Raw genomic sequence first — 15,620 nt, 5'->3', positions numbered from 1 at the left:
GGCTCACACCTGTAATCCCAGCACTTTGGGAGACCAAGGCGGACAGATCACGAGGTCAGGAGATCGAGACCATTCTGGGTAACATGGTGAAACCCCGTCTCTACTAAAAATATAAAAATTTAGCCAGGCGTGGTGGTGGGCGTCTGTAATCCCAGCTACTCGGGAGGCTGAGGCAGGAGAATTGCTTGAACCTGGCAGGCAGAAGTTGCAGTGAGCCAAGATCGCACCACTGCACTCCAGCCTAGGCGACAGAACGAGACTCCGTCTCAAAAAAAAAAAGGACTCAGTTCTGGGACCTGACTTTCGGAGGTATTATTCACTGACACAGGAACAAGAGGAACAGAGACAGACATTGGTCATGAGATGTCATGGACTCAAGCTTTGGGTACCACTGGGACTGCCAGGTGGAAATGTCAAGTTAAGCAGTTGAATAAATAAGTCTGAGGCCCAAAGCTAGATCTGAAACTCAGGAATAAATCTCTTAAGTCCTCAACGTAGACAGGGATGATTACTGTAGGAGGCCAAAGTTGAGACTGCCCTAAAGAGAATAAAGAATGAGACCTCAAGAATGACCCAAATGCAAATCTGGGAAACATCCAACTTTCTAAGCTATCTAGGGGTTGCAATTTCAGAAAAAAAGAAAGAGTCAGTGAAATGGGAAAAAAAATCAGAAAAAAAAAAAAAAGATTAACAACTCTGCTTCAGGAAAAACTCATGGAAATTTCTGGAACAGTTAAGATGTAAATTTCATGTATAACAAATTGGCAGCCTGCAAGCAGCCCTCAGGTATATATTTTCATGAGTTGATTTACATAAGAGGAAGAGGCCTTATGGGAGGTGGCTTATGTGTAGGGACTCAAGGTTGGGGACTAGAGAAGGCCCTGGCTTGATCCCAGCAGTCGGTCTGAGCCAGATGGAGAGAAGCCACAAGAAAAAAGAAGACGCTGTCTTCAGAGGAGATGCAAGGAGGGGCGTAAGTTCCTTAGCTTCCATAAGAAGAAAACATTTTTTTTTTTAGACAGAGTCTTGCTCTGTCGGCCCAGGCTGGATGGAGTGCAGCGGGCACGATCTTGGCTCACTGCAGCCTCCGCCTCCAGGGTTCAAGTGATTCTCCTGCCTCAGCCTCCTGAGTAGCTGGTACTACAGGCACGTGCTTACCATGCCCGGCTAATATTTTGTATTTTTAGTAGAGACAGGGTTTCACCCTGTTAGCCAGGATGGTCCTAATCTTCTGACCTTGTGATCTGCCCACCTCGGCCTCCCAAAGTGCTGGGATTACAGGTGTGAGCCACCATGCCTGGCCCAAAAACATTTTCTAAAAACATGCCTGAGTGAGAGAAACAGGGCTAGCCTCCCAGCTTCTATAAAGCATACACGGGGCCTTGGCTTAGATAAACCCCGAAGGACAGACCAAGCCCCTCCACACACGCAGCTCTGGAGGACTGAGACAGTAGTACCCTGGCAGGGAACATCTTTCTCACAGACTGGCAGTGGCGCCAGAGCACAGGGACCTCTCTCCAGTGCTTTGCAGGCAACAAGAATGGAAGAATGTAAGTTGAAATTATCCCCAAATACATGGGACACTGTCTGTGGCTCCCAGAAACGCTGATGGGGTGGTAGAGCAAGGACGTAGGAGTACTGCAAGAGGATGAGGTTCTGTATGAGATCAGAACCTCATTAAAAAAAACTTTAAAATTGTTTAATTTATGTAAACTCACCCATATATATAGGTGGGTGAGAACTACAGAAATTCAGGTTACTTTAGAAATGAGTATTTGTAAAATATTTATCTAATTTTCCAAGAGATATATTCCACACTAAAATAGAAAGTCTATTAAATAGATCCTAGTAGCCTAATAAAGAAGTTTATGTGTGTTATCCTAAAGATGCACAATCCCTTGCTCCCCTCTTGGCTTCAAAAGCATTTTACTTGGAGTTAAACCATATTCATTTTTCTTTACATCCAGCTTGTGGCTACTCATACCGAGAAACCCTGGGCTGACAAACACCAGGACTGGCAAGTGCTTAGAGCAGCTGCTGAGTGCTGGCTGGCTGCAGGGGCAAAGCAGGCACACCTCACACACCTAGCTGCCTTGTCCCAAAGCAGCACCTGGGCTGAGAGGCCCACCAACATACATGCAAACCTGCTGGGATTTCTGGAAAGTTCCACCATACTTACAAAAACGACAGAAGCAGGCCAGGAGTGGTGACTCATGCCTGTAATCCCAGCACTTTCTGTGGCCGAGGGGCACGGATTGCCTGAGGTCAGGAGTTCGAGACCAGTCTGGCCAACATGGCAAAACCCTGCCTCTACTAAAAATACAAAAATTAGCTGGGCGTGATGGCGGGCGCCTGTAGTGCCAGCTACTTGGGAGGCTGAAGCAGGAGAATCACTTGAACCCGGGAGGCAGAGGCTGCAGTGAGCCAAGAATGCGCCACTGCGCTCCAGCGTGGGTGACAGGGCCAGACTCCGTCTCAAAACACTATAGAAGCACCCACTCCTAGACTAAAGCAGGGTGTGACTTAGACCTAAATCCTCAGGTTATCCAGGAGAGCCCCTGCGAAGGGCTGCCTACCTACCTGTCATCCCTATTCAACCAAACAACCTAGGTGGGATAGGTGACCTACAGCTGTGAAGGATAAAAATACAGGTTCTGAGTTTGAAATTTTTTCTTTCAAAAGTACAGCTGCAATGTTAAAACTGCTGGCAAGGTGGTATGCAATTATTTCAATACTAACAGCCTTCCACAGACACTGTTCATTTTCTGTGTCCTGAACCCTTGGCACCAAACTTGCTGCGTCACCTTTCTAGCACTACCATGTGTACCATTCTGACTATAAAGAATTCTACATTTTAAGGAATCTAGGGCACTTCCCATCCCTCAAATGATATGGTTGGGAAACGAAGCCTAAGATATTTTTAGGAAGGCAACCGTCAATTACCATGACCAAGGTGACATAGTATGCTTCAAAAACAAAAGCAGCTTAAGACTCAGGAGTGCGAAATAAATCCCCTGGGAATGGCAGAATTAAGAAGGCTCCAAGTAGAATATTCAACTCCCAAGTAGAACGTCTTGGGAGACGTTCCTAGGATACATCTGCTATTATATACTGTGGGATCCTTTGGTTTGGGGTTGAATTTATTGTTTAAAAGAAATGTTAGGGCCCTCCTGAGAATATTCTTGAACCTATCTGTAATGATAACTAACGAAAATTGTCTCCAAGTCTCACTCATTCCTGAAGGTACTGCCTGTTGTCTCCATTCACACAGCTTCATTAACTCTCACTTTTCATCATTGCAGCTACACAGTATTTCTCTCTCTCTCTCTTTTTTTTCAAGACAGAGTGTCACTCTATCACCCAGGCTGGAGTGCAGTGGTGTGATCTTGGCTCACTGCAACCTCCATCTCCCGGGTTCAAACAATTCTCCTGCCTTGGCCTCCCAAAGTGCTGGGATTACAGGCATGAGCCACCGCACTCGGCCCAGTATTTCTCCTTTTAAGTCCATCCCAATCACATATCCATTCAACGTTTCAAAGCACAGCTCTGATGCTATCACTCCTGGGCTCAGAAAACGCCAATAGTCAGCACGCCTGAAGACTAACATTCAGTTCTATCCCCGGCATTCCCACGGCCTGGCCAACACTACCTTTCCATTCCTAGCTCCTGTGAGTCATCTCATATCCTCACTGGTAACTCAAATCACAAATGGTACATGTACTCTGGACCCATTTTGTTGTTTTTTAAAAATTAGAAGAACACATATTGCTTCCTTTAGACGATTTTGCTAAATTCAAATACAAACTTGTTGGCCGGGTGAGGTGGCTCACGCCTGTAATCCCAGCACTTTGAGAGGCCGAGGCGGGTAGATCACCTGAAGTCAGTAGTTCAAGACCAGCCTGGCTAACATGGTGAAACCCCATCTCTACTAAAAATTACAAAAATTAGCCGGGTGTAGTGGCGGGTGCCTATAATCCCAGCGACTCCGGAGGCTGAGGCAGGAGAATCGCTTGAACCCAGGAGGCAGAAGTTGCAGTGAGCCAAGGCCGTGCCACTGCACGCCAGCCTGGGCAACAAGAGTGACATTCCATATCAAAACAAACAAACAAACATATACACATTTTTGTCATTTCCTAGGTACACTTGATTAGCACTGTTTTCTGTCCCAGGCTTAATCATATATTGTACCTTCACACTTTGAAGTTATCACTATTCATATACAACTTTATCTTATGCTGACTAATCTTAATAGTTCCATCACGACAGATGACACAGAAAATAATTTTCCTTTATGTGTAATCACTGTTCACATACCAAGATCGTATGTATCAAAAACTTCTCCTTTTGAATACATGTGTGTATGTGCCTATATGTGTGTCAAATATATCTGGAACAAACACAAACTATTAATAGTGGCTGCCTACAGGGAAGATGTTTTTTCACTGTATACCTTTCTGCATGCTTTTTAAAAATCATATGATTGTGCAACCTATGGAAAAAATTAAATTAAAAAATATTGAATTTAAGTCACGTGAGGTGACTCACATCTGTAATCCCAGCACTTTGGGAGGCCAAGATGGGTAGATCACTCGAGCTCAGAAGTTCGAGACCAGCCTGGGCAACATAGCGAAACCCCATCTCTACCGAAAATACAAAAATTAGCTGGGTGTGGTGGTACACACCTGTGGTCCCAGCTACTCAGGAAGCTGAGGCGAGAGGTGGGAGGATGGCTTGAGCCGGGGAGGAGGAGGTCGCAGTGAGCCAAGATGGCACCGCTGCCCTCCAATCTGGGCGAAAGAGCCAGATCCTGTATGAATTTAAATGAAAAATATTTAATGTAAATGAAAATGAAAAATTTTCATTTTTAATTTACATGAAATTTAATGAAATGCAATTTAATGAAATGAAATTTAAAGAAACGAAATGAATTTAAATAAAAAAATGAATTTAATGTAAAACAACGCTTATACCACAGACAGGATTTAAAGTTTTCAAAAAGCCACCTTCCTCAAAAGCATTTTTCTCAGTGGCTGCCATGACTTAAACTCCCCAGTTAAAATACAAAAGAACATTCTGAAGACAGTAAATACATTACATGCCATTATCCATAATCAAATGACTGAGGATTAGTTTATGGCATTAGCATAATAAAGGAGAAAGCCACAAAGAGGCTGCACGTAGTCTCCCTGATTCCCGTTTCTTTTTCTTTTCCCCTCGAGTAACTAAATGAGTTTGTTTTACTCAAAGAACATTTGTATTAGTAAAAGAACTCATTTAGGAATCCTCGTCGTCTGACCCAGTCAAACTGGAGCAGTAGATTGCTGTGTGAATGTGTTTACTGTCTGTCTCTACAAACATCTGGTCTCCCATCCAGTCCTCCCTGTGGGTTGAATCTACTGGGCTGGAGAAGGCAGGGAAGGGAATACTCTTGTGCATCTTGGAATCCTCCCCAACACCCAAAACAGTGCCATGTGCTTACAGAAAGCATTATTCCAGTTCTTAATGCCACCTATTGCAAAGCTCTGACCCTTCTCTAGGAAACTGTGGTTGAAATTTCAGACCTAAAAATGTCAGTTGGATACTTAAAATTGTTCGTATAAAAATCCATCTATTGAGCACACACTTTGTGTCTGACACTGGCACTCAGCAACTAACTAGACAACAAAATTACCTCACAAGGTCAGAATATGAGGTAGGTGGCAGACATTCAGTAAATGCTTATTAATCCGATTTGATGAACTTGTTAAACTACTTTCTGGCTAAACTTTTAAGTCTTTCATTAATGCTTTCTTCACATGGCAGTGGCCTTTAGTTTCCAATATTCTACTAAGCACTAACTTTTTATTTTTATTTTTTTAAGGTACAAGGTCTCACTCTATAACCCAGGCTGGAATATGGCGGTATGATCATGGCTCACTGCAGCCTCAAACTCGTGGGCTCAAGCGATCCTCCCGCCTCAGCCTCCCAAGTAGCTGGGGACTGCAGATGTGCACCACCACTCCCGGCTAATTTTTTTTCTTTGTCATTTTTTTTGGTAGAGATGGAGTTTTTCTATGTTGACCAGGCTGATCTCCAACTCTTGGCATCAAACATTCCTCCCATTTTGGTCTCCCAAGGCACTGGGATTAAAGGTGTGTGTCACCATACCCAGCACACCCAACTTCTGTGGACTTCTTGTATCAGCCCTCCAATCCTCATTAGCAACTGCCTATTTATTTTTGAACTCAGGGGACATAAAGAAAGAAGTCTCTAAGGGCTGGGCATGCTGGCAGGTAGATGAACTTGCCCTACAGGGAGAGTCTGCTAAAGGGGAGGTAACAGGGTATATTTGCATTTCTAAAGGGGAAGTGGGGAACTGGGGGAAAAAAAAGAGAGAGAAAAATAATTAAACCATCTCTTAGGAAAGTGGGGGTACTCGGTTAAACTATGGTCAGGTCACTGCACTGCAGCCTGAGCAATAGAGAGAGACCTTGTCTTCAAAAAAAAAAAAAAAAGATCTAATAAACCACAGAGTAAAAGAGAAAAATCTGCATTAGACTACACGACAGAAAAACTGACGAAGTTACTCTCTTACCTTCTTACCATCAAAACCTAAGAAATGGTGTCCTCTTTTCCATTATGAGAAGATATACTTCGAACTGCTGATCTTGTGGTGATAATAAGTTTTTCTAAACTGTGGATTCATTCTTGCCCTACTTGTCTTGCTGTTGTTTTGGCTGGATCAAGTGCTGAGGTCAAGTCACTGTGGCTAGTAAACATGAGGTTCAGACCCAGGTGAGTTAACTGGCCTGGCAGAAAATCAAACAACCTCGGACACGGGACACCACACTGGGACAACCCATACAACAAAGCTGGACTCACAACTGTCAGCACCAAGAGCAGGCTGGCCCGAGAGCATCACACTTCCACGCTGCTCACCTTAACAAAAGTCCAAGTTTTTCTAAACTGGGGTCCAGATATCATCTGTCAAGACTTTAGCATCAACCTTCTTGACCTTCATAAAAGCTTCTGTGCTATCTGAAGGTACCACGGAAGTCTGGGATGAAATTTCTGAGATGAAAATTATTTTTAGAACTTTAATCAACAGTTATTCTCATCCAAGTAAATCAAAATCCATGCACATAGGAGATGCTCCATAGATACAAGATCAATTGGGAGGGAAAAGCACTAAGTTAGTGACCACGAATGGAATGGACGTAACTTTCATCATGATCATCAGCGAACACTTCCTGAGCTCCTACTAGGTATAAGCGATAACAAAAGGTGTCAATTACAGGTCCTAACCCCAGGCAGTTTACAATTGATAACTGTTACCCTATGAAGTATACAGAAGCATTTGAAAACCTCTAGACATAAAAACACCCTTTCCCTTTTCAGTGAGGCTTCCCTAGTTACCTATGTTTAACAGTGTATGCATTTTTTTCCTCTACCAAAAGAAGTCAAGAAGAAAAAACAAGGGAAGGAAGGGCCACACAGCTAGAAGGACTGGTCCCAGTGTCTGATATGTATAGCTCACACTAGCAGAACTCAAAATATGTAAGAATAAATGAGGACTCTCTTCTTCACACTGAATCCAAATTTGTATAGTAGTCACCGTTATTCTAAGGAGCTCCATTTGGTTCACTGCTCAACAGCCTCCCCCTCCACATATGTTAGCTGACCTGTGTGGTCCAGCTCCCACAGCACTGACTGTAGATATTTTATACTACACCACATGCTTCTGCTTCCCACTCTTCCATTCATAAAGAAGAGAACATTTAAAAAGCACACACAGCCAGGCACGGTGGCTCATGCCTATAATTCTAGCCCTTTGGGAGGCTGAGGCAGGAGGATCACTTGAGGACCCTGTCTCTACAAAAAATTAGCCGGGCATGGTGGCTTGCGCGGCAGAGCAGACCCTGTCTCAAAGCAAAAAAAAAAAGCACACACAAATTACACAAATTATTGGAAATACAGCACTAGAGGCTTGAGTAAACAGTACCAGTACTACAAAGAACATAGAATTTCATGTGAATGACATGTATTTCAGTTCTAAGCAATATATAACTTAGAATGTAATTTCCTAATGCACTTAAAATTTTTTTTTAGTTTTTTTTTTTTTTAAAGAGACAGGGTTAGGCCAGGCACAGTGGCTATTGCCTGTAATCCTAACACTTTCAGAGGCTGAGGAGGGAGGATCATTTGAGCTCAGGAGTTCAAGACCAGCCTAGGCAACATGGTGAACCTGTGACCGGCCCCTAACGCACTTAATTTCTTATTTAAGGTTATTTTAGGAATTCAAGGACAAAAATAATTACCAATATTCCTTTTCCTTATATTATACTTCACCTCTTCTATTACCTGAAATCTTCAGGTAGTGTTCACGAGAGATGTATACATGCTGCTTCATTTTCTCTGTCACCTTTAAAATACTCTTCTCCAACTCCTCTACTAAACAATCTTTCTAGATGATAATCCACGTTTTACCTACCCAGAGGTGCCAGTGAGCTGGGAGATCTGGGGCAATGCATTTTCCAGGAAACAGATTGCTAACCCACAACAGGAGGCTTTCAATGCCCTGGGAGATGGACTGTAATACCAGGACTTTTATCTTGACCTAACCCTCTAAACTTCCTTCCCCCACCTACTAGTCCCTCTTGTCTCTTAACTCTTAATCACAGTTTGTTTCAGAAGCATTTATCACTATCCCACAGTATTTACTTATTGCCTGCTCCCCTATAAGATCTCCAGAGAGCAGGGTATTTACATGTCTTGTTGATTCAACCTCAGCTTCCAAAACAGTACCTGGCTCACACAAGAAGCTCAATAAATATTTACTGAATCAATTATAACATCTTACAATACCCAAGAATTAAGTTATATTTTATTGATCAACAAATCAACTAGTAAAATCTTACTTGTCATTGTAGAAAAAAAGCGAAAGGAGAGACACATCTGCTCCCCAACTCCTGCTAAATGAGATATGAAAAACGGATGGCTAAGTGGAGATTTTGTAAGAGAAACAAACGTTACTAATTTTTGAGACCACTTCTAAAAACAGGAGATGCCTGTTCCTTAACATACTGCCTTGTTTATCAGCCTACTGAGTGAAATGTCTGTTACCTACTACAGCCTTCCGCCATTATCTCAGTGCTGCATTCTGAACTAACACGTTGAGAGTAGTTTGGTGAAGTGTGATGCTTTCTTTTAAAATAAAGGAGTGAGCAGGTCATGCGATGAGCAAATACAAACGCTGGGGACAATGATCATTAACAAATATTCTTATGAAGTTGAGCCACTGCCATTTCTCTTACCCCAAAGCGCTTGGGCAATTTCAGTAGAATGATGGTATCATTCTGTCGAGCAGTGAATTTTTAAGCTGGGATAGAATAAAGTTCCCTTTAAAGGGTTATGAGAAGGAATGTGAAAGAAAGATAGGGCAGTGGGTTTGGCAACTGAGGATGAGAAGCGCTCATTTAAAATACTGTGCTTTCCTACATTCCCTAGCCCCAGCTCTCATGTCCCACAGCACGCTGAGGATGGCTTTCCTTTCGGTGCAAACCAGTGATTTCTGGCATCCCCCTTCCAAATCACAGAAGCCAGCCGGGACTGCACTACTCCAATACTTACCAGCATGGTGGAAGGCAGGATGGGGTGGTGGGAAGGGTACGCGGGCTTGAGGGGTGAGGTGCTGGGCCAGTGACCGACGCAAGTTTCCTCATCAGCAAACGGTCATAAAGTTGCCTCCCACCGAGAACGGCCAGAAGAACCAAGTGGATGGCCAGGACCTCGCGCAGAGCCTGCGCGTAGCGAACGCTGTGATTGCCTTCTTACCCTCCCACGGCAAGCGACACCGAAGGTCTGGGGAGACCGTCAGGGCTGTGACTGAGGATGGTTGTCGAGTGACCACAGAGCCTAGTAAATAACGCGCATCTCCTCCAGCACCGCGGAGCGCGAGCCCGGAGCCCGGAGCCCGCCGCACGCGGGGCGCGGGGAACGCTCACGTCCACCGCCGGGGCCGCAGCCCAGCCCCATGGCTCCGGGCTTCCCGCTTCGAGAAGGGCACGCCGCGGCCCCCCGGGGCTCGGGGCGCGGGCGCTGGCACCGGAAGCCAGGTGGCCAGGAGTCGGGTACTTACCCAAGGCGGGCGGCGGGCGGCTGAGGTCGCGGCCAGCCGGCTCCAGGCGGCGGCGAAATCGGGCGGCGGGGCGCGCGGGCTCCGGCAGACTAGGGCGAACAGGGTCCCCAGCAGGAAGGCGGCCGCAGCGCAGCTCAGGTACAGGCTGAGCCGGAGCAGGACGGAGCTCAGCCCCGCGGCCCCCGCAGCCTCCCCACCGCCGGGCCCCAGGAAGGAGAGGGCCACGGCGGCGAGTGCGGCCACCGCCACTGGCCCCCAGCAGCTCCGGCCGCCCGGGCCCCCCGCCGCCGCCGCTGCCGCCTCCGCGTCCCCCGGGGACTCCGGCCGCCGCTCGTCCCTGAAGCCCGGGGCAGGACGGCCGCCGGCGCCTGCGGCCCGCGCGGGGCTGAGGCCAGCGCCGCCACTGTCGGTCGCATCGGGGTGCATGCTGCTTCCTGGGCCGCTAAGGACAGGCACATCTCCTGCCCCGCGGTCCCCCGCCGGCGCTCCGGAGGCAGGGGAAGCCCGCGCTCATGCCTCGCCCGCGGTCCACCGAGGGAGCGGCCCCCGCAGACGCCGCTGGGCCCTTCTCGGCGACCCCTCAGCGCCGCCACCAGGCGCTGGGCCCGTAGCTGCCGGGCCGGGCGCAGCCAGGGAGCCCCACTGTGTTGTGACTGAAGCCCGGCCAGCCTGACGCGGGCGGGGCGGGGCCGCCCTTAAGTGCGTGTCGGGCGGGGCCCGGAGCCACCGCGGCCGCTGAGTGACAGCCAGGAGGCGCCCACCCATAGCGCGGGGGCGGGGTCCGGGACGGGGCCCCACGGGGAGGGGGCGCGACCCAGCGCGGCGCACACCGCTCTTTCCCACCCTCCCCTCCGCCTCCACAGGATGCCGTCTGTTCGTGGAAAATTTTGCTGCAGGTGTCAGCGGCGCTGGTAATTCCCCAGCTCAGGTGATCCCGCAATTCTCCCTCTCCGCTCATCACTGACAGTAACCTCTTCTCGTTGCTTGCAGCCTGCAACATTTCTTCCTGGTTTTCACTCGCTATTTAAACAGGCTGCTGTTCCCGAGCCTGCCTATCACAGTTTCTAACGACCTTCCCTTTCCCACCCTGCCGCCTTAAGCAAGGAATCAGACACGTGCGGTGGAGTAAGTGAAGCCTGCAATTCCTAGCTATGGAAAGGTCCAAAGAAGTCTGCCTGGTGTAACAGGGTGCAGGTAGCTGCCCATAATCACTTTGGCTCCAATTCTGTTTCCCCCCCCCCAACTATTCAGTACAAATGCTATCAGCCACGCAAAAGAACATGGTCCAAACAATTTTTAGAGTATATATTTGCCTTTTCTTCTGTCATAGCCAGTAATATACAGGTAACGCTTGCTAAGTAGATGCCAATATGCTACTTAAACACTGGCAATTACTGCTAAGACTAATAGAGTAGCAGATGTAGCTTTTACTTTTAGTATTAACTGGTATTCATGGGTATTTCATTCATTCTTTTTTCTTTTTTTGAGACGGAGTCTCTGTTACCCAGGCTGGAGTGCAGTGGGGCAATCTCTGCTCACTACAATCTCCACCTCCCGTGTTCAAGTCATTCTCCTGGCTCAGCCTCCCGAGTAGCTGGGACTACAGGCGTCCACCACCACACCCAGCTAATTTTTGTATTTTCAGTAGAGACAGGGTTTCACTATGTTGGCCAGGATGGTCTTGATCTCCTGACCTCGTGATCTGCCCGCATCGGCCTCCCAAAGTGCTGGGATTACAAGCATAAGCCACAGCGCCCGGCCTCACTTCATTCTTTCTTAAACCTTCTAAGTCAGAAATGAAGAGTGCCTCATGCTAGATGTGACTTTGCCATGCCAAGGTGATGATCAAAAGAAGTTACCAGCTTCCTTTACTCCTCCTTTTTTAAGAAAATATGGGCAGGCGCGGTGGCTTACACCTGTAATCCCAGCACTTTAGGAGGCTGAGGCGGGGAGATCATGACGTTAGGAGTTCAAGACTACTACCTGGCTAACATAGTGAAACTTGAACCCGGGAGGTGGAGGTTGCAGTGAGCTGACATCGTGCCATTGCACTCCAGCTTGGGCAACAGAGTGAGACTTCGTCTCAAAAAAAAATAAAATAAAATAAATAAAGCAGCATAATTAATTTTGAAGAAGCCCTTTTGCCTCTAAAATAGTTGTTAATTTTCAGCCAACTGGAGCCCCTCAAAGTGTACCCTACAAACCCAAATTATTCAAATAAAGCATAGCGGCTTGTTATCACCAACAACCAAATCTATGTTTTTTGATCATTTACATGCCGAGGACTGTATTCTGAAGGCTTTATGATAAGTTTAAATTAATTTTTCAATTTTAGCGCTAGCTCACCATAATAGTAACTAACAGCACTTACTGTGTGCCAGATACTATTCTAAGGACCAAACATACTTCATTTCATCTTCACAACAACCCCGACGGTTATCTCCATCTACACAGTGGGGAACTGAAGCACAGGAGGTAAGACAACTTGCTCAACATCGCAAAGCTAATAAATAACAGAACTAGGATTTAGTTGTTACTCCATGTGGTCTAGCTTCAGAGCCTGTGCATTGAATCACTATGCCATGATGCTTCCTAAGAATTCTGTGATTTAGTCATCTCATATTATGGAAGAGAAAAAAAAGTTAAATTCTTGATCCTGATCTGTTTTCCATGCTTAAAAGTGGATAGTTTGGGGCCTGGCATGGTGGCTCATGCCTATAATCCCAGCACTTTGGGAGGCCGAGGTGGCTGGATTACCTGAGGTCAGGAGTTTGAGACCAGCCTGATCAACATGGCAAAACCCCGTCTGTACTAAAAATACAAAAATTAGCCATGTGGGATGGCGAGCGCCTGTAATCCCAGCTACGCAGGAGGCTAAGGCAGGAGAATCGCTTGAACCTGAGAGGCACAAGTTGCAGTAAGCCCAGATGGCGCCAGCACTTCAGCCTGGGGAAGAGAGCAAGACACTGTCTCAAAAAAAAAAAAAAAAAAAAAGTGGATAGTTTTGTAGCTTTGTGAGAATAGCAGCAACTTAGCCTCCTGACAAATGCTAAGTTTTTATAACTTGAACCAACTGGTCTGAAACTTATTGACAGCCCAGGCCTGTAACTCTTAAGACCGTGGTCTTTCCAATGCACACATATATATTGTACCCAGGAGTAATGCAGATATGAATAAATGTAAGCCTGGGGGCAGAAAACTTCCTCACAGCACATTTGTATTTATTTTTTGGAGAAATGTATTGCGGCTAAATCAGCATTGACACTTTGACATTTGTTTAACAAATGGTAGTCCAGCCTCCACCCTGTATGGTTTGAAGAACATTGAGAAGTGAGGTAAGGTAAGTGTGACAATGGTTAATTTTAGGTGTCGACTGGATTGGGATTACCTGAAAAACTAACAAAGGATTATTTCTGGGTGTGTGTGTGAGGCCGTTTCCCAAGAAGACTGCCCCTGGGTTAGTGGATTGAGTGGGGAAGATCCACCCCTGATGTGGGCCACCATCCAATCAGCTGTGGCCCAGAAAGAACAAAAAGGTGGTTTCCTCTGTGCCCTGGAGCTGGGATACACTCTTCTCCCATCCTTAGACAGCAGAACTCCAGGCTTTCTGGCGTTGAGACTCCAGGTTACACTAGCAGCCTCCTGGGCTCTCAGGCCTACCGCCTCAGAGTTATGCCATCCGATTCCCTGGTTCTGAGGCCTTCAGAGTTGAACTGAGCCACACTACCAGCTTTCCAGGCTCTCCAGCTGGCGAAGGGTGTATCATCAGAGTCTCAGCCTCATAATCACGTAAGCCAGTTCTACCAATAAATTCCTTCGCATGTATCTATCTATATCCTTTTGGTTCTGTCTCTCTGGAGAACATTCATACGTCTTTTTTTTTTTTTTTGGAGACAGAGTTTCGCTCTTGTCATCCAGGCTGGAGTGCAATGGTGTGATCTTGGCTCACCGCAACCTCCGCCTCCCGGGTTCAAGAGATTCTCCTACCTCAACCTCCCGAGTAGCTGGGATTACAGGCATGCACCACCATGCCTGGCTAATTTTTTGTATTTTTAGTAGAGATGGGGTTTCTGCATGTTGGTCAAGCTGGTCTCAATCCCCCGACCTCAGGTGATCCGTCCACCTCGGCCTCCCAAAGTGCTGGGATTACAGGAGAGCGCCACCACGCCCGGCATACATCTTCCATTCTATCTGTCCTGCAGCACATCTTAATGTTGTAACGTGGACCGGAGGCACACAGGTCATGGGCTGAATAATATTCCATTTTATGTATCTACTACATTCTCCTTCATCCGTCTGTTGATGAACAAACACTTGAGTTTTTTTGCCACCTTTTGGCTATACTGTTATGAACATGGGTGTATAAGTATCTGTTGGAGACGCTGCTTTCACTTATTTTTAGTATATGTCCAAAAGGAAATTGCTGGGTCATATAATTCTATGTTCAAGTTTTTTAGAACATGCCATACCATTTTCCACAGTGGCTGCGTATTCTACATTCCCACAAGCAATGCATAAGGGTTTCAATCTTTCCACATTCTAACCAATCCTTATTTTCTGTTTTTTTTTTTTTGACTAAAGCCATCCTGGTGGGTATGACCTGGTATCTCATTGTGTTTTTGACTTGCATTTCCCTAATTAATGGTGTTGAGTATCTTTTCATGTGCTTATTGGCCATTGGTATATTTTCTTTGGAGAAATATCTACTCAAGTCCTTTGTAAGATAAACTTTTGACCACAGTTTGTTTGTTTATTTATTTATTTATTTAGAGAGGGGCTCGCTGTGTTGCCCAGGCTGGAGTGCAATGGTGCGATCTCAGCTCACTGCAACCTCTGCCTCCCTGGTTCAAGTGATTCTTGTGTGTCAGTCTCCCGAGTAGCTGGGATTACAGATGTGCACCACCACACCTGGCAAATTTTTGTATTTTTAGTAGAGACAGGGTTTCACCATGTTGGCCAGGCTGGTCTGGAACTCCTGACCTCAGGTGATCTGCCCACCTCGGCCTCTCAAAGTGCAGGAGATTATAAGTGTGAGCCACTGTGCCGGCCGATCACAGTTTAACAACTATCCCTGGAAAGTGGTGCCAACATAGTTTTATTAAGCACTTTAAAAGAAAGTGAAATGCTTTTTTTTTTTTTTTTTTTTAAGACACGGTCTCACTCTGTTGCCTAGGCTGGAGTGCAGTGGCACAATCTCAGCTCCCTGCAGCCTCCACCTCCTGAGTTCAAGCGATTCTCCTGTCTCAGCCTCCTGAGTAGCTAAGACTACAGGCTCACGCCAACACGCCCAGCTAATTTTTGTATTTTTAGTAGAGACGGGGTTTCACCATATTATTCAGGCTGGTCTTGAACCCCTCTCGGGTGGCCCATTCGCTTCAGCCTCCCAAAGTGCTGGGATTACAGGCGTGAGCCACCGCGCCCAACCAATGCTTTCCTTTAGGCAACAAAAAGAGAATTGATTATACTTTTGGTAATTAAGACCAACAAGTACAAAATGCACTGT

At 46.4% G+C, this 15,620-nt stretch overlaps 1 protein-coding gene across 1 annotated transcript in view; it reads right to left on the bottom strand.

Moving 5' to 3' along the window:
• The window catches only part of SNX25 (sorting nexin 25), a 145,061-nt gene extending 134,248 nt beyond the window's left edge, over positions 1 to 10,813 (bottom strand). The window contains exon 1 of the mRNA XM_033215842.1: positions 10,118 to 10,813. Coding sequence (XP_033071733.1) covers positions 10,118 to 10,543 — 426 coding nt within the window. The 5' untranslated portion in view covers positions 10,544 to 10,813. The remainder of the gene's footprint in view (positions 1 to 10,117) is intronic.
• Between the last annotated feature and the right edge of the window lie 4,807 nt (positions 10,814 to 15,620).

The sequence above is a fragment of the Trachypithecus francoisi genome, unplaced genomic scaffold (assembly GCF_009764315.1).
Source record: "Trachypithecus francoisi isolate TF-2019V2 unplaced genomic scaffold, Tfra_2.0 Lachesis_group1, whole genome shotgun sequence".
In the NCBI taxonomy this organism is placed as follows: Eukaryota; Metazoa; Chordata; class Mammalia; order Primates; family Cercopithecidae; genus Trachypithecus; species Trachypithecus francoisi.
This window is presented reverse-complemented; position numbering and strand designations above follow the sequence as displayed.